Below are 23,373 nucleotides of genomic sequence, written 5' to 3'. Positions count from 1 at the left end.
CTGCCCAGGGAGGTTGTAGAGTTTCCCTCCTTAGAAACATTCAAAAAATACCTGGACATGGTCCTGAGCAGCCAGCTCTAGGTGGCCCTGCTTGATCAGTGGTTGGACAAGATGACTTCCAGATGTCTCTTTCAACCTCAATTATTGCTATTTGCATACACAGGGAGAACAGGCTAGGACAGAGAACTAAAATCATTGAGTACATCTATCTTCCTGGAAACCCTGGAAGGCTTCGGAGTCCTATATTCATATTCATAGCCCTGTTCTACCCTAAAGCATATAAGGTCTTCTACCATGAAAACTCCCTATCAAGCTTCTGGTTATTCAACAGTATGTGACTTCACAACAGCTTCCACACTTTCCTGTTAATACTGTGCATAAATAATTAAATACTTATTAGTATAAGGACTGGAACTGGATGGTCTAACTATTAACCTATAAAGTAACAGAACAGCCTCTGTAAATCCTTACGGTCTTCAAGTATTCTTTTCAATCTAAACCATCTAAATAAGAACTGAAGCAGCAGGAGAATGATCCTCTAAACTTCTGGCTGAGGCACTCACCTCAGGAAGTTGTTAGGATCCCCATCTACACCCCATGACTGTTTATATTGTACAACAATTAGAGCAGGTTCAATGTGAAATCCCCATCCCATACAGACCATGTTCAAGGAAGTGGAACACATGTATTTAATTTCTTGAAACAAAATACAGCAAAGAGCATTCTAAATATTGAGTCAGAGTGAAGGAGACACAGGACTTGCTGCTTTTTGAATAATTCCCTTAAAATTTCATGTAAGAGCAAAAAAAAGTTTTGTTTAAAGCCAAAGAGCAATTATTTGTTTCAAAAGTTGTAGCAAGTGTATTCGTTTAAGTAATTTTTTAAAGTCTTTATCTTTGGAGAGTGCAGAAACATACATTTCTTTGTTTCTTAACTGAAATAAATCAGCACAACCTAACACTAAAAAATATGAAAAAAAATCGGGCCTCTCACACTTAGCACTTTTACTCTCTGTAGCTCAGATCCCCTTCTGTAAAATGGGAAGAATTTTGCCTTACATGGATTTTGTGAAGGTAAATGAACACGAAAGTAATCAAGATCTATGATTGCAAAGTCATTGATACCATAAGCACTCTAGAAAGCCTTGATTAAATTAATATCTTTGTACGGAAAGGAGAAATATAATAATAATGAGAATCCAAAACATTGGAAAAGGAACATAAAGAACAACAAAATATTCAATGTCAGCATGGTGTTTGCTCTCTATCCATCCTCTAGCCAGAACAAAGCAGTTCTACCAAAAAAAAAAAAAGTGCAGTTCTTCAACTACAGATGATCATATTCACTAAAGACATCAACTTAAACTTGCACAACCTCACTTTGAGCATTTCCTAATACTCAAGTGCACGACTCTAACTTTTGATGCCATTTTTTCTGCACAGTAGAAAAGTTATGTAAAATATTCAAGATAAAAACTTGGGGGAGAAATTTCATCTGCCTGATTTAGGCTAACATTTACCCTCGGCTTAGCATTTTGAGACATATCCCATTTCCTTCTTTGAACTGAAACCAGGCAAAAATCTGTGGTTCTGAGGTAAAACCAGATGAAGAGCTCATGTGAATCCAAACAAAGCACTGTTTTCACACAGTCTCTTGTGAACTGAACCGAAACAAGCAAGTCTGGCACAGCTCAATGTTCTTCTACAAGACATGCACAAAGGGCCTAGTTCTGAGAGGTGCTGAAGGTCTCTGGGTACTGAGCACTGCAGAATCAGGCCCAACTTGCTAATGACTTTTCATAGGACAGTGGGGATTAACCACAATGTGACTCTTGCAGTCATTTGCAGTCTGAATGAAACAGGAAAAACTCTCTGACTTTGCAAGGAAAGGGTTTGTGCCTTTTCCTTTTTGCTGAGAACAGCCCCTTTTCTTTTCCCTAAACAAAAAAAAATGTTGTTTTTTTTTTTTCTCACTAGGCTTTACTTGGAAATGCTAAGGATATGTCACTCCCTTCAGAGGATGACAGGCCAACAACTAGACCTTCTTCAGCAGAGGACTAAGTTGTTATACAGCCAATAACAAACTATTGAGGTGGAATCAACCACAAAACCATGGGTCCTCTGTTTGTCCAGCTCCCTTCCCAGGCACAAGAAACCTCAAATTCCCGTCCATGGTGACAGACCAGAGTAACAGCCAAAAGAGCACACAGATATGGTTCCTGTCCCCTATACCTGCTAGTTTCCTCACCTAGCAAATCACACATTACAATGTAGATTTTCTCTTCTCTGTTTTCCCAGCTACAAAGATAACCTCATCCACGGCTACAGCTCTCTTTCATGGGACTGCTTTAACATATCAAAAAAGATCAACACCTCTATTATTACTGCACCTATTTTAAAGTTTGAACAATAAAAATTGAATGTGACATACCTTGAAATTAACTTTAAAAAAAAAAGCTTTATCAGGCTAACCCTTTAGGATAAGAACAACAAAACGAGCAGTAATTAACTGGACAGTCTCTGAATGCTGGGCACCACTATGAAATGAAGTTTTCAGACTCTTGCCTGTTTGTCTCTGTAACACAGCATCATAGAACTTGAAGTACAAAAAGTGAATTTTGATCAATTCAGCTGCTTACCTTTGAAAAACGTATATGCAGATGGAATGTGAAACTTAATACTATAACTTTTTAAGGAAGTTTAGAAGTCCTCTTTAAGCTCCTGATTTTTCTCAGAGTTGTCAACATTGACATCTGTGGTCAGTGACAAGTCAGATAACTCAAATGAAATCTTAAAACAATCATTAACAGGAAAAGACATTTTTAACTAAGCAGGAAAACAAGTAAAATGGGTCCAAGCCACTAGACTTTGCCTGCTGTTACTTCAGCAGGCTCAGGCCATTTTGCGTGTGTAGCTACATATAAGTAGTTATTAATTACAAACTCACAATAATATTTTAATTTTCACAATCTTTGTATTCATAATTAGAGGCTTTTGAATGTACCAAGGGGAAAAAAGTACCTAGGACCTACTTATCTCTAGAGTCTGTTTTTGTTTTAATAAACAATCCATCCAAGACAATAAAGAGGCTTTCATCTTCTGTGTGACCCTGTCCTCAAAGCTGGTAGAAAATGTCAAATTCTAAGAGGAAATGAGCCTATACCTATTAGGGTAGCAAGGAAACAATGTAGTCCGTACAGACCTGAGGAAGGCCAATTATTAGTCAGCATGCTACAAAAGCTTCATAGTACTGCAGAGTATTTTCTTAGTCTTCACTGCACTTGGGCAAATTACTGTTCGACTCCAGCAATAGTTTTAGGAATAGCCAAAGCCACAGCCAAAGCCACAGAAGCAGTAAAAGCTAGAAATGTCAGCAGAGAGGCTGAAGCATTTATCTGCAATCCTCAAACCACCTAAGGATTTGGATTTGCTTCCAGTCAGAGATAAAAAAGGCCTGAGCCTTCTAGCCTAGATGATAGATATATAATAATACTAGTTAAAGGAAGGAGAAAAAAAAAAAAAAGACGACTCCTTTTCTAAGTCAGAAGTAAAGACATTCATTTTGGGACTTGTGTATTCATTTACGCACACACAAATCCAACATGTGCCACTGCTACTAACCTCTGATGGCATTTACAGAATGCCAGTCTAGTCTGCTTTGTAATACATAGAAACCTATATATCCCTCACCATTATTAACTCAGATTCAGAGCACTCGCATTTCTGTAAATAGTGAATTCTCTCCAATTGTAAAGGGTTTATATTGTTGTTTAGGTTTGGGGTTTTTTGCTTTGTGTTTGTTTTTAAGTTAAAAAATACGAAGATATTATGAATACCCTAGAAGACTGTGGTAAGGTGGTATGAGCAAAGGAAAAAATTTAAGATCAGCCTGACAGTTAACAAATGAACTATTCAGCTCAAAATTGGATCAAATACAGTAAGCAAATTGGATTACTACTCACAACAATCACTACTCTAGTTCATAGTGAATCTCAAACGTAGATGCTAATAGACCAAAAAACTTTTTACTCCAGCTGGCTCTTTCCACAAAGAATTAGATTTACTGTGGCTATCACTTTGAAGAGTTTCAGTTGCAGACTTGACCATACAGAGAGCAAAATATAAAGTCGGTTTTGAATGGTGGTGTTGTTCAGAAGAAAATTAGTACCTCTGCCTTCTCTTCACAGGCATCAATTTAATTAATCGTAAGGAACCTGGTTATTATGCAAATTAATTCAGTCCTCTGATTGGTTATTCCAGCAGCGAAGATTCTCACACACTATCTACACAAGTTCTGAAAATAGTAGCTCACATCAGCTCTGTCCAGTCTAGCTCATCAACTTTCCTTTCACTATTTCTTTCAGAGTCTTTCAATAAAGTTATGATTTCTAACACTAGCATTTATAAAGTGGTAAAGCAACATCATGTGAACAAGACTTCTGGCTGACTGAAATAACATTTCTGGTAACATTTATCAAAAGATGACTTGCTGTAAATATTAAGTAGTCTGGTAATACATTTACTGTGTATTAACTACTCTCAGATCTGCACTGTACATTTGTACAGAGCTCTACCATGCATGTCTGATATGTATAAAATATATAACTATAATCTTCTGTTCATTCTGAGCACTCATTTTAATGCAAAAACTAGTCCCGGTATTTGACAAAGTTTGTTCTTCCACTTCTAAACTAGTTGGTTGTATCTATTCTAAATTTTGAAGCCATGCATAATTGTACAAAAATGTTAGCAAGGCAAAAATCATTCTCAGCAAGACAAGATATTCATTTTTCAAGGCTGAAAATTCATGCATCAGTTTTGCTTGGACACAGAAAGTGGAGAAGTTTAATATCTTAAACTGGTTTGGCCAGTAAACTGTTAGTATTATAAAAACCTTGTCCACAGATCAAAAAATAAATAAAAATCAAATAACAAAAGGTGATGGGTTTCTGTTGTTGTTTTTTTTTGATGACTTTAAAGATTTTGGAGTGTGTATTTATATGCATACGTAAGACCAGAAAAGAAATTACAAAAAACAACCCTAAATCTGATTACCTTTTCTAGTTTTCTAGTTTCTAGTTTCATAATTCATTCCTAATTCAGCTTAAATCAGCTTACATCCACAATTTGAAGGATTCAAAACTCACTATAGGTAGAACCCAGTTTTAGCTATAGAATCTTGTTTAGCTTCATTTTTAGAGAATTTTGAGAGAGGACATGCTTAGAATTTGTACATATGTGGTTCAAAATGACACTGACATGGTAAATTAGACAATCCCCCCCAAAAAAAGAACTAAAAAAAATACCACACACACACAAAACAAAACAACAAAATAAACCTTCAACAAACTAGAAATATAAAACTTCACTTCTACTCTCCATATAAATCAGCTGAGTATTGCCTGCTTCCCTAGACAGCTGGAGTTACCATCAGTTACTAAATTTTGAATATTGTTGAATAAGCAAATAAACACAGTGAGTAAATAAGGCTAGTACTGGAGAAAATACTTTTTTCATTTACTCTAACTATATATTAAAAAAAAAAATCTTAGTTTTAGTTATCCCAAAGAGACATAATATGTTTGTGTTAAAATGATGAATCTGTAACAATAGAAGAGGCAACCTAAAATTCTTCTTTGTTCTGAAACATTATCTGGGAAGTGGGTAGAGTAGGTATATTTTGATTTAACAAACTAGGTGTTCAGATTATTGGAATTTTATCAGAGAAAAAAAATACAATTAACTGGAGATATTTGTTATTATTAATGTATAATCAAATCTGTATACAGCATTATAACTGCCTTATATGTGTGTTAATGTATATATAATAGCATTATTTACTGAACCAACAACTACCACCCACAAAGACTAAGAAAACTGAGGTAGCAAGGCTAAGAGATTCAGAAACAAAGACAATAGCATATGCTAACATTCAAGAAAATGACATCAGTGTAGAGTTCTCCTTTGTAGGATAGTCGTAATTTATAACCCTGTCAAAGTGTAGCTATTACAGTTCTGGAAAAAAATGAACAACAAAAAAAACACTAAGCATATAGCCTCAGAATAAGTTTCTACCTTGTTAATAAAATTAGTAAATTACAATGGGCCTCAAGAATATTTAGTAACCTAGGATTTTGTAACGTGTTCCTTTGAATTGTGAGGTGACTTCATATTAAAAGTAGCATTCCATTTCTGTGACTGTCTTAACACACACTGAGCCTTGCAAGGAACAAGTATGCAACTACACATGCACTAATTAAATATTTATAATAAGAAAAAATGTGTCATCACAATAGCAGTCCATATTTTGTCAAGAGATAATTATCTTCTATTACTCTAACTAGAAACAAGAATCAGAGACAAGAGAGTTAAGGTCTCCTGTTATTATTACAGCTAAATAACTAACACTTACACAGTCAATTCAAAAATAAGATAGAGAAGACATAATATTCTCTAGCTCAAACAAGGATGAAGATGCAACTGTTGAAAGAGAGGAAACATCCTGAAGAAAAAAAAAAATAAAATCATCCTTTCTTTCACCTCTGCCTCATTAGTATGAGTTTGAGGCTCTTTCCTCCAGCAGCAGGAGCCAAGCTCCCAAGCAAGTGGCACACTTTGTTCTGTGTTCTTTCAGAATATGGAATTCCTTTCCTTGTATCTTCTAAAAAGAGTTAAACCTCTCACCTTGACTCTCTTTGACTGTATGAGAAAATTTCTAGCTGAACTCATATCACTAAGTGCTATAAGCTTATAAGGTATCTTAAGGTACCTGTAAGCAACCAAAATATTGGAAGATAATGAACAGTCAGATCAAGCATGAAGTTTATGTGCACTTACTCCCAAAATTCCATCACTGGAGAAGTGGCATTTTGTAAAGAGACTTGACTGCAGTTGCTCATATTAAGTTTTTGAAATTCCACACAGTTTTCTGTAAGAGAACAACAAAAAAGTGTTTGCTATATTGACATGTAAATGTACATGTACATTTTTTCTTGTGCATCTTGTAAAGCCACCATTCTATAACACATTTGCACCATGTGGTTAAAAGGATTTCTAGGTGCTCTAAAATGCGTCAGCTACTACTTCTGCAACAGCATATTTTGATCACAAGATCATAGGCCTGTGCTAGAAAAATATCCATGCAATATGTTACATTCTCCTGTAACACTCTCCAAATGCATGGTTGCAATGGTAAAGACCAATAAAACAAAACACCTGAGGCAAGAGAAAGAAGCCTTGAGAAACTGAAGTAACTGATTGAGAAGCACAACACACTACTACTCCAGCCAGTGGTTCAATGGCCAATGACAACGATTGGCTTATGAAACTGCCAGCAACAAGCTTCCACTTTGCCTTAACATGACAAGTGCAAAGTCACTCTTTGACTTATCATCTCTAATACAGAAAAAGAAGATCAAAACAGCTCAGCATTATTGAAGTGACACTTGTTATTTGATCAATGTTGGCTAAGCTCCTTTGCAGGGATGCCAAAAATTATACTGAAGCCTTCCACATCTGTTGGGTGATGAGCTAGTTCCTTAACATAACATAAAATGCAACAGATTTCAGAGACTTTTAGGTTTGCTCAAAGACCATGATAATGTCCAGTTAATAAAAGCTATGAATGTATAATTGATATGTGATTTGAAATCAGACTAATATAAAGATAAAAGTAAAAACTTTAGGAGCCTATAAATAATGGCATTAGTATGTATTCCCACCCATAAACATTTGTTGTGCACAATAAAAAGTAGAGCATTATCAGTAAACGTATCAGTGAAAGGACAGATGCAGACCCTATACTGAAAAGCCTTATGAATATGTGTATTATCCTCTTTGATGCAAGAGGTTACTTTGCATGCATTAAGGATTATTTGACTAAGTTATCAGAAGTAGCTTTAAGTACATTATTCCTTAACATTTGGTATTAAAAAGAGCAAATCCACAGCTCTTTAATACTTTATTCTCCATTTAAACTCCTGATTTCACACAGTGAAAGAGCAAGATTGTAACCTGTCATCAGCTCTTCAGTTGAATTCACTCACTGTATTCAGGGAGAATAGATATGATTGCAAATGAGAATCCTGGGATCTAGCCAGAATATTTTACAAAACTAACAAAAAACAAAGCCTTCTTTTCCTATCTGACATTATATTCCACAGGAACAAATGCTTATACAATAACATATTATACGTTATACTTATATGTATACTTAATATATATATATACACACACACATACACACACACACTTATTATACAATGCTTATACAATAAATCAGTAAGTTTTCACTCCAGGATTCATTTATCATGATGTAAGTAGTGTAACGTGACTGATCCATTTGCAGAGAGTTTTCTACCACAATAGTTCTGTTCCCAACATTTTAATTTATCAACTAGTTGGAAATAATTGATTTGTTCAGCAATGATCTCTACTGAGGTCTTACCTGTATTCCATTCATGCCCACACGTAGCCCAAGGAAGCTCTGTAGTAAAGCAGTTAAACAGATAGAATATAGCCCATGCTAAAATGATGATGTAGTATACATTTAGATGTGCCTCTATAACTTGGGTAGCATATCCAATGCCTGGAGGGGAGGGAGAGAGAATAGAAAACTTTTACTTTTTGGATAATTTAAAAGCAAATACTTTAAGTATACCCTAACTTCAATTTTGATATATATATATATATTTTGACTTTACTTAAAACTTAATGCATTCTTTTGCAGTAGAACACAGAAAAGTTTGTTACCTTCAAACAAAGGACAAACTTTCCTCCAGCAGGTAATGCCTCCTTCACTAGTAAACTGTCCCAAGGCTGTCTCCAAGAAAAAAACTGGTATTCCACAGCAAATAAAGAAAACCACATATGGGATGAGGAAAGCACCTACAAGCAAACATTGAGGTGGTATTGGTTATAATGAACACATACTTTATTGACAGTTCAGTGAGAAGTTTGTTTACTTAATAAAGGAAGGATCACCTGTTAGCCAATTGTCAGGTGTTGTGCTAAAAGTGCAGAAAGTGTTTATTCGTAGCACTAAAGTTAGGTCACTATCATGGAGGAAAAAAAAAAAAAAAAAAAAGAAAAACCACATACAGACAAAAACCCACCCCCATCCCCCTCCCTCCCCCTGAAAACCATAACAAAATTTCTCAGTATAGGCTATATTCTGCTAATCTTTCTCTCAAGCACAGGAAAGACCGAATTCTTGCTCAACCACACCATCCCACTCTGATCATCATCGAATCAGTCTACCCTATTTCTCTTCTCTTCCTTGCTCTTCTCAGGAAAGCAGGAATGAAGGAGCATTATGAAAGTGAAATCCAAGAAGTACTGCACAGGTTATTTAGATAAACCTGATGGTGAGAATCGTACGAAGGGAATTTTGAAATAAACCTTAGAACTACTCACACACAGGAAGAAAGCTGGACTTGGCGTTATCAGCTAGAAATTGACCATCAACCTTTTCATTACATGTTGACAGTAAAGTTCAGCAAGGATAAAGAGCAGTACAATTCAGTGCTGAAGAGCTATATATAACAAAACACCATTCTCTTATTAACACATAGCAGAAGCATTAGAAGTATTGTGTTGTTTCATGATTAATAATGTTATTAGGTATGGCAGCTAAAGAACATGACTGAAGTATGCAGAATCAAAGAAGTGACAGAAGATCCATGTTAGGCATAATGTCACTTTCTAATAATGTGGATTTTACATATTCCATTTAGAGCTGAGCCTAAATAACAAGGAATGAAATACAGTCTTTCCAATACATAGAGAATCCATTAAATATAAGGCCAAAATATTTTTTTCCTCATTCCCCAGCTACTTAGATTTTTTCCTCAGTCAAAGAATGAGGTGGATAGCAAGCTACTAACTGCCTAAGACTGAAACAAGGAAAGAAGAAAACACATATTAAGGAGAAATCATAAAATAAGCGTTTCTGCCATTTTTACTTACACTGATAAACGAAGATTTACTGGTTTAACCTAACAGAGCAGCACTGTGAAGTATTGCACAGAAGTTTTTCCTAGCAAGACATATTTTACATTGTTGCATACGTTGACCAGTTCTTCAGAGTACTAGCAATAGCAACATTTCCCTCTCAATGGGAGTCCTAAAGATTGATTTGATCATTAATGAATAACACCTTATTAGCTACCTCTGTAATACTAAACCCCTATCAGAAACTAAACTATGAACAAAATGTTTCTGAATATACTTCAGGAAAATTTCTACAACTGCAAGACAAATAGGTATCCTGTATATGAACATTAAAAAAAAAAAAAAGACAAAACAACAACAACAAAATACACCCACAACCTGTAACAATAGTAATGCTTTAGTCACTTCAATGACAAAGCTGACACAACTAAATACACCAGCTTTGTCTTGCAGGTATTTTCTTCAGACCCAGCACATCAATAGAGATGTCTTCATGAGTAATCTCTTAGCTCAGCCAGACAATTTGCATATAGTCGAATCTCAGCTGTATCTCAGACAAAACATGTAAACTTCAAAGAACGTTATCTGTGCATCTAAAAACATGGTTTCTCTATGTGATTCGCTGTACAAGTGGTTTTAAAAAAAAAATCCTTACAAGCCATAATTTGAGAACTGCTGTCCAGTGCAAAATCCAGCTTGGCCCACTCGTGCACAAACCTAATGAGTTTAACAGGAAAACTTGTTGAAATTTAATGTATTGACTTTCATTCTCTTTCTCCAACTCCTTTACAATAGATATAACATCAGGAAAAATCAAAGGACATCAGGTTTCACTGCCTGCAAACAGATCAGACTCTAAGAAATACCTAATTCAAAACATTAAAATGAATTAATTTTCCTAAAAAGAACATCAAGTGTCCCTAAGAACAAATTAAAGTTATAGAAGCTCACGCCTATGCTGCCCGTTATGGTTTAGAGCACATACCAGAGAAAGCTCAGACCTCAAAGTTGCCTACTACTGCTTCTGGATTTGTTCTGTACCTAGCAAGTTATTTCATAACTAGCTCATATCTCACCATTGTTTTCATATATTATATACTAAGTAATTTTCAGCATTGTTGAAACAATTTTGCGTAAAACAAGCCCAATTCTGGTCTAATTCCAGTATGGCATATTAAAGAGTTACAAAAAAATACAGGTGATAGCCAAAGATCAAAGACCAAGACAACACTAAAGAAAACTGAAGTCAATGGTAAATTTCCCATGGTGCCAGGACACGACCAATCAAATCACACACACTAATTCTATTCTTAAGGGATGCAGTAGTGATAAATTAAGATACTTAAGCAACAACTTTTTCACTAAGCCAAAACATAATTATAGTGTGTTATACCTAAGGGACAAGGGAAGGAAATTCGGCACAGCTCTATTAGCAAACCTGTTGAAGAAAAGAACTTTGCATAAATCAGCCACAGAACATATTATTTTTCTCCCAGGATATATGCTTACACTAGCACTGATTCAGACCTTAAGTGGGAGAATGTTGAATCCAGTTCACAGAACTCTAACCTTAATTTTTGTTTTTCTTTCCTCATTTCTACTCAAGTCATTGATATGACTATTCTTAATTGTTACGTATCTTACGTAGCCGATACCTAACTGTAACCAAGACACTCTATATATTATACCTTTGTTATTTGAAAGAGAAAAGAACAGACTTTACTGTCTTGTTCAAAATTTTATAGAGCCTGCTCTCTTCGTTGAGAGACAGACAGTTTTATATCTTCCTTTAACCTACGGTACTGATTTGGGAAGTAGTGGCTAGAAGAAATACAGTTGACTTAAAGGAATTTTCTTACGACCAAAAAGTAAAAAAAAAATCCTTGTAGTAGAATTCTCTGAAATAATATTCATCCTCTCCAAACTATACCGTTTTGAAAATGAAACTGCTACTTTCTTTTCTATGTCAGACTTAGGTAAGCATGCTTGAGTCTAAATTCACATGTAGAAGAAAACACAGCATTCTGTTTTAACTGGTTACTTCTGCAATAAGAAATACAGGAAAATATGCAAGTTTTCTACTTAAAAAAAAAAAAAAAGAACTTGACAATATTTGGGGAGAAGGGAAACATCACCATTTTTTCTTGGTTCTCATACGCTTAATAGTTCCCTACCCACACATACGCTGAATCCTGAATACATCTCTCTTACTAGTGCAAGGAATCACTCTGAAACATCCTTAAGAGTTTATTCCCTAGGTGTTTACGGTGAGCTGTAAATCAACATATGATGCCATCTTACCTCCTCCATTCTTGTAGCAAAGATATGGGAATCTCCATACATTTCCCAACCCAATAATCTCCCCTGCCACAGAAAGCACAAATTCAACCTTATTGTTCCAGTGGCCTCTTTCATGAACTTTCTTATCATTGCTGTGGACAAGGCTGGTACTTGAGGCTTCTGGGTCTAAAACATCTTCTGGCTTGCCATTAATTATAGGAATAGTCTTTTCAGCTGTCATGACTGTTCAGCCTATGGGAGAAAAAAGAAAAACATACAGATGTTTTAAGTCACTTGTTAACAACATTCAACGACTAAGAAGACCCTTACCTTCATTAGCTTCAAAATGCTTATTGTCTACATTTACAGGTGAAAGTGAAGGAGGCAATTCTGTAAGGCTAGGAAAATTGTAAAAAAGGGAAAATGAAAAAGAAAGCAAGAGAGAGAAAGCTTATGCATGAGGAAAAGGGAACAAGGTTTCTGAGTTGACACTGACAGCTAGGAGTAGGACACTGTTTTAAGGGCTGAGCAGTGAAACATTTTGAAAATCCCTCCCCAAGCAGGGATCCCTGCTTGACTAATCTCGCAGAGGACAAGAATCTACTGCACCTTCCAGGCACACAAATGAGAACAGAGGAAGAAAGGGATGTGGAGAAGGGGGCCTGAACGGCTCTGGCCTGCCTGGAGAAGTAGGGGAACTCCCGGTCTACTCACCCAGGGCTCTGCTTATGCCTGCGCGGCTGGGAGAGGGACAAGCTCTCTAGCCGAGTGCTCTGCTCCCAGTGGACCTCCGCGGGCTGCCGCTCTCCGCTCGGTCGCACGGGAGGCACGGGGCACGGCGGCCGCCAGCACCTAGCGGCAGAGGCGGGCAGGGGGAGGCGGGGATAACGCGGGCAGCGTTCGGCGAGCGAGGGACCGGGAAGCCTCGTCCTGCGCTGCGGCTGCCGCCCGGCCGGCCGGCGGCGAGAGGATGTTCCCCGCTGCCCGCGCTCCGCAGCCGGAATTTGCAAATGCTCAGCCTTCCCCGGAGCGATGGTATAACACCCGCCTCCCCCCTCCGCCCACCTCAGGCTGTCCCACCAGCTCCCCCCTTCTCTTTCTCTTCTCCCTCCTCCTCCTCCTCCTCCCAGCATCACCGCCCGAGCATCCCCAGCCCCTCCCCGGGCGGCCCGGGCGCACCTGCTGCCCCCCGGCCCGGCCCCCCGGGGGGGCTTCGCCTTTGCTTCTTTTTTCTCAGTTGCGGCAAGTGGAAAGGGGACCCGCCGACCCCTGACCCCCAGCTGATCGATCCAGCTGGGGAGGAGGGAAAGGCGGGACAAAAATGGGATAAAAAAAATGTGGGGGGGACGTTTGGAAAGTGTGGAAACAACGTGGGTGCTTTCGAGTTACACTGGGAAAATGCAGAAACAGCCTACGTGGGCATTTCTAACCAGTGCTTTGCTTAAAATTAGAGTTGAATAAGTGTTAAATAGAAGCATCTATAAGAAAAAGCAAACTCCTTTGTGTCAGGTTGAATTAAATATTTCAAATAGATACCTTTTTTCCCCCATTTTATCCCTCCCCCCCCCCCAACTTTTTAAAAATACCTTTTCCATTATCCATCTCTGCAGCTTCTCCTTAGCAAACGGCAAGACCCAGCTCATGTTTTAGCTTAAATCCTGCCCTCTGGTCCATACTCTCTATTGCAGCTACGATCACCAGTATTTTGCTCTGCAGCACCAGGAGACGCACTTGGGAGCACTGTCTCCCACATCCCAGGTTACAATGAAGCACTCTGGAGGATGCTCTCCCAGAGGCAGCATGCTCTGCCGTGCAAATTCTCCTCCTGTTGCCCTTCAATTCCACAGACTTCCCACCCTGCTAGGAAAACTGTCATCCAGTGCTTGCTGAAGACAGCAGAAAAAGGCCCATGGATAGATTTTATATCAGCTTCATCTGACTTTGGAAGTTAGAGCCTGATCATACCCCACTTACATATGGACCAAAGTGTATATCCACATTGAAACTCCTACCGTGGTTAAAGTTTTTAGAGTTTGTCTTTTAAATTATACATGCCTGAAGACTGGTTGTTGGGGCCTCACTCTACATTCTGTCACCTACACAAACACCTCTAACAGGTGTAGGATGAGGTCCTTTCTTTTGTTGATATTCATATGGAGAGTAGTAGTCAAACCTGTATCATGAAATGAAAAACTACCAATGGTAGAACTATGGTAAAACACTATGGCTAAAACTGCAGATTTATGATTTTTTTCTTGTTGTTAGCAACTTTTTTGTTTGATTTTGAATAAGAACTATCCTGCAGAGATATTGTTAGCTGAGCTGGATTTTTTTTTTTTTTTTTTTTTGGGGGGGGGGCTGGGTGTGTTTTTTTTAATTATTTATTATTTTTATTTTGTTCTTAATGCAGCTGGTATCCATTAACTAAGGATGGAATATATCTATTTTTTCCCCAACCTGGCTTTGTACAAATCAAACTCAATTCTTACCCTTCTTCCCTCCTTCATCTATTTTCCAGCAGGGACCAAAACAGGCATTGTTTTGTTTTATTATTTTTTTTTCTGTCCTGTATTCCAGTCAGGCTGAGCAGGCTCAACAGGACACACAAACATCAAAGGTAAAACTGAGTTCTCATCTCATTACTAAGAGTAATTCTAAAAATGGATAGAAGCTAAGGGACAGTAAACACTTGGCTAATGACATCATGCAAGTGAGGGCCCAGTCTTCTATTTACACCTAGAATAAATTCTGCATCATCAGGTCAATGGAGAAGTTTGTACTAGTATATTATGTGCCTAGCATATTGTCTATTCTAAATGTGTCAGAACAGTGTCACGCTGTTGATGCTGGAAAGAATTCCAGGTAGAGTTAGTCACAACATGAATAGCTTTCTGATACAAACAGACAAACGACATCAAATTGAAGGGGCCTGCTCCAAAGAACAGTCTATATGATGACTGGCAGATACAAAAGGTGTTTGATCACTGCTGATTTGTTTAGTATTTGAAATGATAAATATGTGGTGACAAGTATTTTATTCACTACTGTATTCTTGCAGTGATTCCCATTCAGCCTCCTACCAATTGAAAGGCTTATGGAAATAATTGCTAGTCTTGTGAATGCTTTTCTGAAATGAAGCAGTGTTTGCAACATAAAACTTCCCAAATTTTAAAACAATTAACAGTTTCATTAACCCCCCCCCCCATTATTATTATTATTTTTAATCTGGTAGAGCTTCCTCTATTCCAATGAAAACACAATAAATCCTTGGATTACATCTCAGTTCATGCACTAACCTAGTATCATGAATTTACTCCTGCTTCTGTCAGTCTGTAGGGAAATCTGCACGACATGCAATCAGAGCTGAATGCAGTGATTGGGATGACACCAAGACTTGCAACATGCTGTACTGTAAGACAAGAGACTGATAGTTACCAACCTCAGCAGGCTGTTCCTCCTAAAGCCAATATCCAATACTAAAACATTAACTAATAAACTAGTAGAAGGCCTAGCTGCACCACACATCTCAAGTAATCCAGTTATGTCCAACTAGATTTTTTCTGCATTGTCTGCTCCATTCCTGATCTGCAGAAGCATTTTAAGTTGTTGTTACTTCCAACCCACTCACCAGAAGTAAATTTCCTGGCCATTCCTCTTGAGTCCCACATTAAAATGATGTGACCTAACAAAGTAATTCAAGTTCTGCTTTATTTGGATTTTATCTCCACACTCCCAATGAAACCATTAAAGCTCTATGCAGAAAGTAAACAGTGGAAGCAAAAGCCAGATGTTTCTGCTAGCCAAAGAAAGGTGCTGTGAAGTCCCAAACATTCTATGACTGATTATATTTAGATGTATAAACTAAAATTAATGAAGACAAGAAATTAATATATTGAGACAAGACAGAGAAAAGAAACACAAAGAAAAAGCCGTGTTCCCGTAGGATTCTGTCAGGGTTCTGAAACACATGGCAGTGTACAGATGCACCAAGGAATACATACCAAGCATCTTTGGTTAAATCCAGAACTCATATTCAGTCTGTTTGTCCATTTATATTGTTCTGTGACTTCTCCTTGGTCTATATTTTCAAGACACAAACCCACAGAGTTAAGACATACCAACACATGGATGTTTATCTCCTGCTTTATTCCCACCTCTGTGCCCACCCCCTATAAAATTCAGAAGACACATTGAAGAAAACTGCATGAGACAATTACACGTTTTCCTTCCCTTATACTTTGGACTTTTCTGGGATATCTGGATGCCTTGTTCATCCTGCACTTTTGATCCTTGGTAGGATGCTTCAGTTCCTGTAGCAATACATTTGAACAAGAGTGAAGTCTCTGCTATGCTACAAAAATATTTTGGCCCACATAAGTGCCCTTACATTTTTGCATTTTTTGGAATAAAACAAATACATGAGGCAATAAATAACTATAAAAAAAATCTTATTAAAGCTACTAGGAATATAGTCGAGTTTTTAATAGTGAGATCAATGGAACTTCGATGCAAGTATTTAATGTGATCAAAAGCCATGTTATATAGCTTTGAAAATGAAAAGGCTTGTCTCCATTTCTGCTTCTTACTAAACCACAGTAGTTCTGTTGGTTTCTATGTTGTTCCAGTAACATAGAACCCTGTGCCAATATAACTGAAACTGTGAAGGGTGGGGGGAAACAATTCCATCCAGGTTTAAGTTTCAGTTTAGATTTGATGTAAGCAAAAATCTGCACAAGCCTTATGTAAAGATTTCACAAGGTTAGGCTCTTCATGGGTAAACAGCTACAAAAAAGAGAAGAAATGCAATAAGAATTACATTAGTGATACAGATCTGGCAATATTTTGGATCAAAAGCTTAAGCTCATGAAACAATTTGTGAACTTTTAGCTAGGCTATTACGGACTGGACTTAAGTCAAACAGCAATAGGCTGTCTGGTTTGTACCTAATCCGTTTTCTGCAAAGAGGGAAAAAAAAAAGATTTATTTGTTGTAGATTACAACTTCAAGTTAAGCAACAACTGACTGTTGGGCTTCTATTTATAAAGGCTTAACAGCTATCACTGTAGGCCTCTCTCTCATATTTATTGCCCATGCCTCACAATGGTTCAGATGCTGAACTTAATGTTCAAGAGAACTGTGAAATCCACTATTTCATCTATTGATGTTGCCCTTTAGGGCCTTCTCTTGTCCTTGCTGTCAGTCTGAGATCCATCTTTTCTTTTTGTTACATGCATTTTATCTTTCAGGCCGTCACATCTTCCACACAGGATTGGGTGATTATTTCCACAATAGGGCTTTTCCGTTACAGATGCACTAACTTGTGTCTTCATCTTTGGACCATCTCTGAGACATTTTGCTGTGAAAGAGCTAGCTCCAGCTCCCCTGCAACATTCCTCAGTACCAGTGTAAACTGTTAGACAGCCAGACAGCCTTTTATGACAGTTAATCAGCTCCTGCTTTTATTTTAACTATATGACTAAAGTGATCTAATGTCTAACTAAAAAGGTGGCAGACATTGTGGGTGCCCCATGTTGCCTCACAGAGGTAAGTACCCTTCCCAGTGCATTTTATGTAGACCTCCTTCTGCTAATGTGGTTTGTATTACCTTGAGCTTCCTAAATATGAGCTTTACTGGCAGACAGCACTTGGAGGGAACCTTCAATAGTGAGGCTCATACACAACTTCCAAGAGTTAGCATTCATCTATTCAAATTGAGCAGACACTTTCTATGTTGTGTCAGCCATGTCTGATGACTTAGCCAACAAAAGCATCTTTTTATTTCTGCTGCTACTTCAGACACAATAAGAACAGTAAGCAAATAAGTTAGTTTTATGAAAAGAGTATCCTCATGTCTCTGGCTATAAACCTTGAGGCACTGTGCTTCTGATTAAGTCAAAGTGAAATATATTTCTACACATTGACAAAGTGACCACCCTCCAGTAGTTCAGCTAGTGTTTGCAGGCAAAGATGTCCACAAGACAGAGATAAGAATAAAAGGTACTGGTTTGTGTGCAGAGAAGAAAATAGCTATCCATATAAATGACAGCACTGAAAGAGATGATCCCTATGGAATGATATTTTAATGAGACCAAGTGATACCAAATAAAAGCAATGCCAAACAGCGACTTTAGAAGAATTAGATATTTTAAAACATAACACCACTAGTACCTTACCAAGAGCAGGAACCATCCACTCATTCTTCCAGATCAGAAACTGAACTTGGCATAGCTCTACGAAGACTGCAAACTCATGCTTCCTGAGGGATGATACAACCTAGAAAAGGAATGAACTTTGAGGAAAGATGGTGCTCAGAATCTCTGGATATATCTTCAACTAAATTAAGCTTTCAGAATTTGTATTATAACAGGTACTCAATGAGTATTAAAATAAAGGCAGAACTGAATCCAGATCATACATATTCTCTGCAATCATCCAAAATCCTTTATCCCAGACATTTTTAATTGCTGTAGAAAAAAAAAAATAAGATTAAGGAGTTGCTTTGTGCAGAGTATGTTGCATATTTATGTGGACAGACTGTTAGGATTTCCCAAGTTCAGGGAACTTAACAATTGTACACCTCAGGTGTTCACTCTGAGTCCAATAGGAAACACCATCTCCCAACACATGGGTAGTGGTCCCATTGTATTACTTTTGCATGAACAGCCCATTCCGGGCAGGCTTCGTGTTAATCCTAGAATTTCACAAAGTTTAACTTGGCTTTCAGGCCTTAGACTGGGTCTAAGGAAGAGTAATTCAAAAAATATTTTCCAGCTTACAAATGAAAATTATCAACAGTTAAAGTCAATAAAAAGAGAAGTATAAATATTTTGCAATCATATATAACTGCATATTTATATTTAAATCTACATGTCTTGCAACAGAAATATTTCTTGATGAAAGTGAAATTCCCCTCTTTTAATTCAACAGCTTAATATGCTCATCAATATAACTTTCCTACCCAGAAGCAAAGGACGAACATTCAATCTTGAACGTGAACTTTTAATTGTTCAGGAAAGCACCTGAAGCATCCCTCACAAAAGCAGTAACCTATGCAATACTAATGCGGAGTGAAAGCTGGCAGCAGCACTTAGCACAACCTGCCAGCTGTAGTTATTAGTCAGTAATAGCACAACCTGCCAGTCAGTAGCCAGCTGATTTATTTTGAAATAAATCAGAACGGACAACTGCAAGTTAACATAAGAAATGCAGTCATAAAATGTGAATGAGGGAGTTGTTTGGTTCGGTTTCAGATCTGAAATAGGAAAAAGGCTCCAGAAGACAAGTCAACCCTTAATTAATTTACTGTTCTCTGTTATGCAAAATATTAAGAAATACATATGACAAGTTACCTCAAAAATTCTATTCAACTCAATCACATTTTATTTTTGGTACTTTCTATCTTTAAAAAGTGTAACATCAATAAATTTCTTCCAAATTTTAAAAAAGAGGTCCCTTATTTTCAAAATGTTTCCTATATCAAAGGAAACATCTTTATGTTTAAAGCCGCATGTTAGAAAAACAAAGCAGTTGAGTGAAAAATTTTGATCAGGTCTTATGAAATACATCCTATAATATTCACTATTTATTTACATGTTAGCACTAAGTGTTTAAGTACTGAAATATCTAGAGTTTTAGAGAAATTATTGTATGCTAAGTTCTTATTGCAGGCCTAACATATTTATATAGACACTGTTGCTTTATCACTGCTCTATCACAAATTACGTGCGACAATTCCAACTAACTCAGCAAACAATCCTTTCTTCAGCTGTCTGCTGGCACATAACTAATTAACAATTAATTATCTTCAACGAGATTCCTGCAGAGCAAGTGATGTGATACTGCAGATGCTTCAACTAAATTTCATTTCTATGCACAATTACTGAAAAGTACCTAGACATCTTGCTGCTTTGCTTTTTATCATTTTATTTTTAATCAGAAAATTATTCCTTTTAAGTATTATTACATAAAAAAGGTAAAGTACTGAAGAAACTCCTCTTACTAAAATACTTGCCTTACAGCTGTGAAGAATCAGCTGTTACTGACATCAGGCCAATACCTGTAGATTTATATTCTGTGACTCAGTCAAAACGGAACTTGGCTCAAAGACCAGAAAAGAAAAGTTGTTGTAAACTCTCACCCCATTACACCCAAACCCAGCAATATCTTACTGTTTTAAAAGACAATATATAACATTCAAGTTCTGTGATAGCTACTTACTAAAATGCACAGTTATCAGTTATGTGACAGATGTGGTGTGTGGACGTTGTCTTCTACAGCTAAAAGAGGAAGATTGTCTGGAAAAGCAAATGAAGATACAAAGGCATAATGAGACATTGCCAGGAGTACCAGATTATACATAATTTTTTATCTGCTGGACAACAAAGAAAATCAATGATGAAAGAACTTCACAGCAAACAAGCATATATCACATTTACCCAGACAAATCTATGAGTATCTGAATGAATGTGTAACAGTAGGTACAGATTCCTACTTTGCTGGCACAGATTTCAGACGCCTGATAATGATGGGCATGGTGGGAGGACAACAGATGTTTACAAATTTTTATTGCACCTTTTCAGAAATGGGTAGCATCTATTTGGGTGTTATGATTCAGGCAAAGAAAGCCAAATGGGCATATTCTCATGAGTGGGAGAAAGCTTTCCAGAAACTTAAAATCATAAGAGTGTTATTTTAACATGAGATTTAAAGCAAAGACATGAAAAATATTATTCAGATGATTCAGAATATTTCTAATAGTTCCTGCTCCATCTCATCCTCTATTCCTATCCCATCCACAAGAAAGCCGAAACTGATCCTACACTGCTTGACTACAGTGAAAAGAGAATCTTAAAACGCTTGTCACAAATTATTTCCCAGATGTCTGACTCTGTGTAGCATTATACTACTGGAAGTATTGAGCCATGGAAAAGTAAATATATGAGAGAAGAAGAAATTTTGCACAGTCATTTTGAGTATAACTTGTACCGAAGGCTTATGTTGGAACTTCTTAACATCCTAGTGTTTACAGGGCAAGTTATAGGCAACACATCATGCAGTGAGAAGGATTCATTTGATATTCTGAGACACAATTCTCTTGGTTTCAGGACAGGAGGAAGAATGAGAAAAAAATGGCTCATTTCTCCTTACTATCTGTAATAGTTACGGCCTTTTCTAGGGCAGGGTAGCAAGGTAAATGTTAGAATGAAATATGGAATTATTTTGATTTATTAAATGCAGGAAATCTTTGCAGATGAGGACGTCGGGGAACAGTAGACCTTTGGTATAAGCAATATATATATTAAAAAAAAGGTTAAAAATTTGTAATTTCACCTGACACAAAGGACTAATGCCTTGCTAGTTTGCAACTCATCCTGGATTGTAAAGCATCAGTAAAACTATGCCCTGAATTAATTAGTTCCAATATCTGTAAAACAAGAAAAGGAAGAAAAAAAGATTTTTTGTTTTCTTCAGGAAGAATTCTTTAAGAAGACGAATGCTAGACATCGATTTAGAAAAGTTAAGTTCAACTTTTTCTGAATATTGTTTTAGTCATCATTTTCTGATGACTAGAAGAGTCTAGTTAAACTGCATTATCAGGGTTCTTCCTGGTTTTGATTAAGGTCTCCTTACTAGTCATATCCTGTACTTGTCCCATTGAGAAAAGGAGGTCTTTACTGATGGAGTCAAGACAGGTAGAATAATATGTACCAGAGGGTAAAAGCATGCGTTGTATTTGTGAACAATAGGTCTTCATTAACCCTGGAATTTACAAGTATACTGTTTATGAGAGTATCAACTCTTTTTGAGAGTATCATTCTGCATTTTGTTATCAGCTTCTTCACCCGTTATTGAGAATAAATTAAGAAGAGAAAATTGCATATTGCGGAGCACAACAATTTAATCTGCAGAGGTGTCCATAATCACAACCTTTGAACTATTTAGGAGATACAGAATATGCTTCAGATAAATACTTGGATTTTTTTTATTATTTTTTTGACCACTGCATCACTTAAGAACCTGTCCATACCCTGAACTTGCCTGAAATGAATTTTCTAGTAGTTAATTTTTAGGCAGGCCTGTGAGTCCTGTGTAGAGCCAGGAGCTGGATTCTATGATCCCTGTAGGTCCCTTCCAGCTCAGGATGTTCTAATATTCTTAATAAACTTCATTTGAATCAAATCTTAATCCAAATGGCTGTTGGGAGAAAAAAATAAAAATAAAAAAAAATCAGGAGCTAAATTTTAAAGGTAGTCTTTTCTCTTCTGATGATGAGTGTCAGAGCATGGAACCTGATTAGCTGTTTGCAATTTGAAATGGTTTTAGACACCTTAAACAATGACTGATAGAAAGATGCATAATCTATAGTAATCCATAGTAAAATGCTATTTGACCTCCATATTAACTGTTCCTACTTGTGCCAAAAGCCTGACTGACTTCATTCCAGCCACAATTCCACCTAAATATCATAAAATAAATGTATATATTTTTTCAGAACTACAAGAGCTTTCACTCAACACAATGTCAAACTGTAGATTTTACTGCTCTATCACATTTGCTATACTCCGCTATATAGTCATAGAAGACACCAGACCCTCAGCCAGGCACAGGGTAAACATTTCTCTTCTTACCTGTAGTGAGATGTAGATGAGGCCTACGCTGATACAATATACTCCTGAGCAGCTATCTGGAACTTTTTTTTACTCAGAAACAGTTATTTCCAAAGCTTTATTATTTGTAAGAAGACAATAGAGAACACTGATGCTTGCAAATTGCTAATTTATTACTAGATGTTAAGGGCTCTTTACTGGCTGTAAGAGGAATTTACAGTTGCTTTTTAAGTCAGTTGAAGTTTCTGTCAAGCTTAACTGGTCTCCAGGGTTAGACAGAGATAGCAGTTTTGGATGCTGCTATAATTATAGTTCATAATGCTAACTCAGGCTAACCTGGAAGCAATAAAAAACATATCACTTGGATGAGGCTCAGCTGAGATTAATGTAATGCTTAGTCAAATGGGTAGAAGCAGCTCACAGAAAAATCTCAAAATACTCTAATATCAAATAAAGTTAGCAAAATTGAAGTCAAAAGAAACAACAACAGTTACCACTGCAATTATAGTAGCTGAGGCTAAGATGATACAGCTCTT

At 36.9% G+C, this 23,373-nt stretch overlaps 1 protein-coding gene and 1 long non-coding RNA gene across 10 annotated transcripts in view; both read right to left on the bottom strand.

The window, feature by feature from the left end:
* SLC6A11 (solute carrier family 6 member 11) overlaps positions 1-13,970 on the bottom strand; it is a 156,204-nt gene extending 142,234 nt beyond the window's left edge. For 4 of the 8 annotated variants that reach the window (XM_080606741.1, XM_080606742.1, XM_080606740.1 and 1 more), the window contains exons 1-5: positions 12,945-13,782; positions 12,252-12,482; positions 8,751-8,885; positions 8,446-8,586; positions 6,837-6,927 (exon numbers count right to left, since the gene is read on the bottom strand). In XM_080606741.1, the coding sequence (XP_080462867.1) occupies positions 6,837-6,927; positions 8,446-8,586; positions 8,751-8,885; positions 12,252-12,471 (587 nt within the window). In that variant the 5' untranslated portion in view covers positions 12,472-12,482; positions 12,945-13,782. Of the gene's footprint in view, positions 1-6,836; positions 6,928-8,445; positions 8,587-8,750; positions 8,886-10,605; positions 10,668-12,251; positions 12,483-12,839; positions 12,861-12,944; positions 13,784-13,816 lie in introns of those variants that run through there. The other 4 variants (XM_080606744.1, XM_080606747.1, XM_080606745.1 and 1 more) reach the window with 4 other exon arrangements.
* A 443-nt stretch (positions 13,971-14,413) lies between these two features.
* On the bottom strand, positions 14,414-23,100 carry LOC308200653. 2 transcript variants are annotated; one of them, XR_013955729.1, is made up of 6 exons: positions 22,859-23,100; positions 22,269-22,424; positions 20,448-20,524; positions 18,404-18,503; positions 16,232-16,308; positions 14,414-15,639 (listed from the first exon to the last, which is right to left on the bottom strand). It is a non-coding gene; the product is annotated as an uncharacterized lncRNA (long non-coding RNA). The 2 variants fall into 2 exon arrangements; XR_013955730.1 differs by lacking the exon at positions 22,269-22,424.
* Positions 23,101-23,373: the final 273 nt, after the last annotated feature.

This window comes from Anser brachyrhynchus (genome assembly GCF_964034855.1).
Source record: "Anser brachyrhynchus genome assembly, chromosome: 10".
Taxonomy (NCBI): Eukaryota; Metazoa; Chordata; class Aves; order Anseriformes; family Anatidae; genus Anser; species Anser brachyrhynchus.
This window is presented reverse-complemented; position numbering and strand designations above follow the sequence as displayed.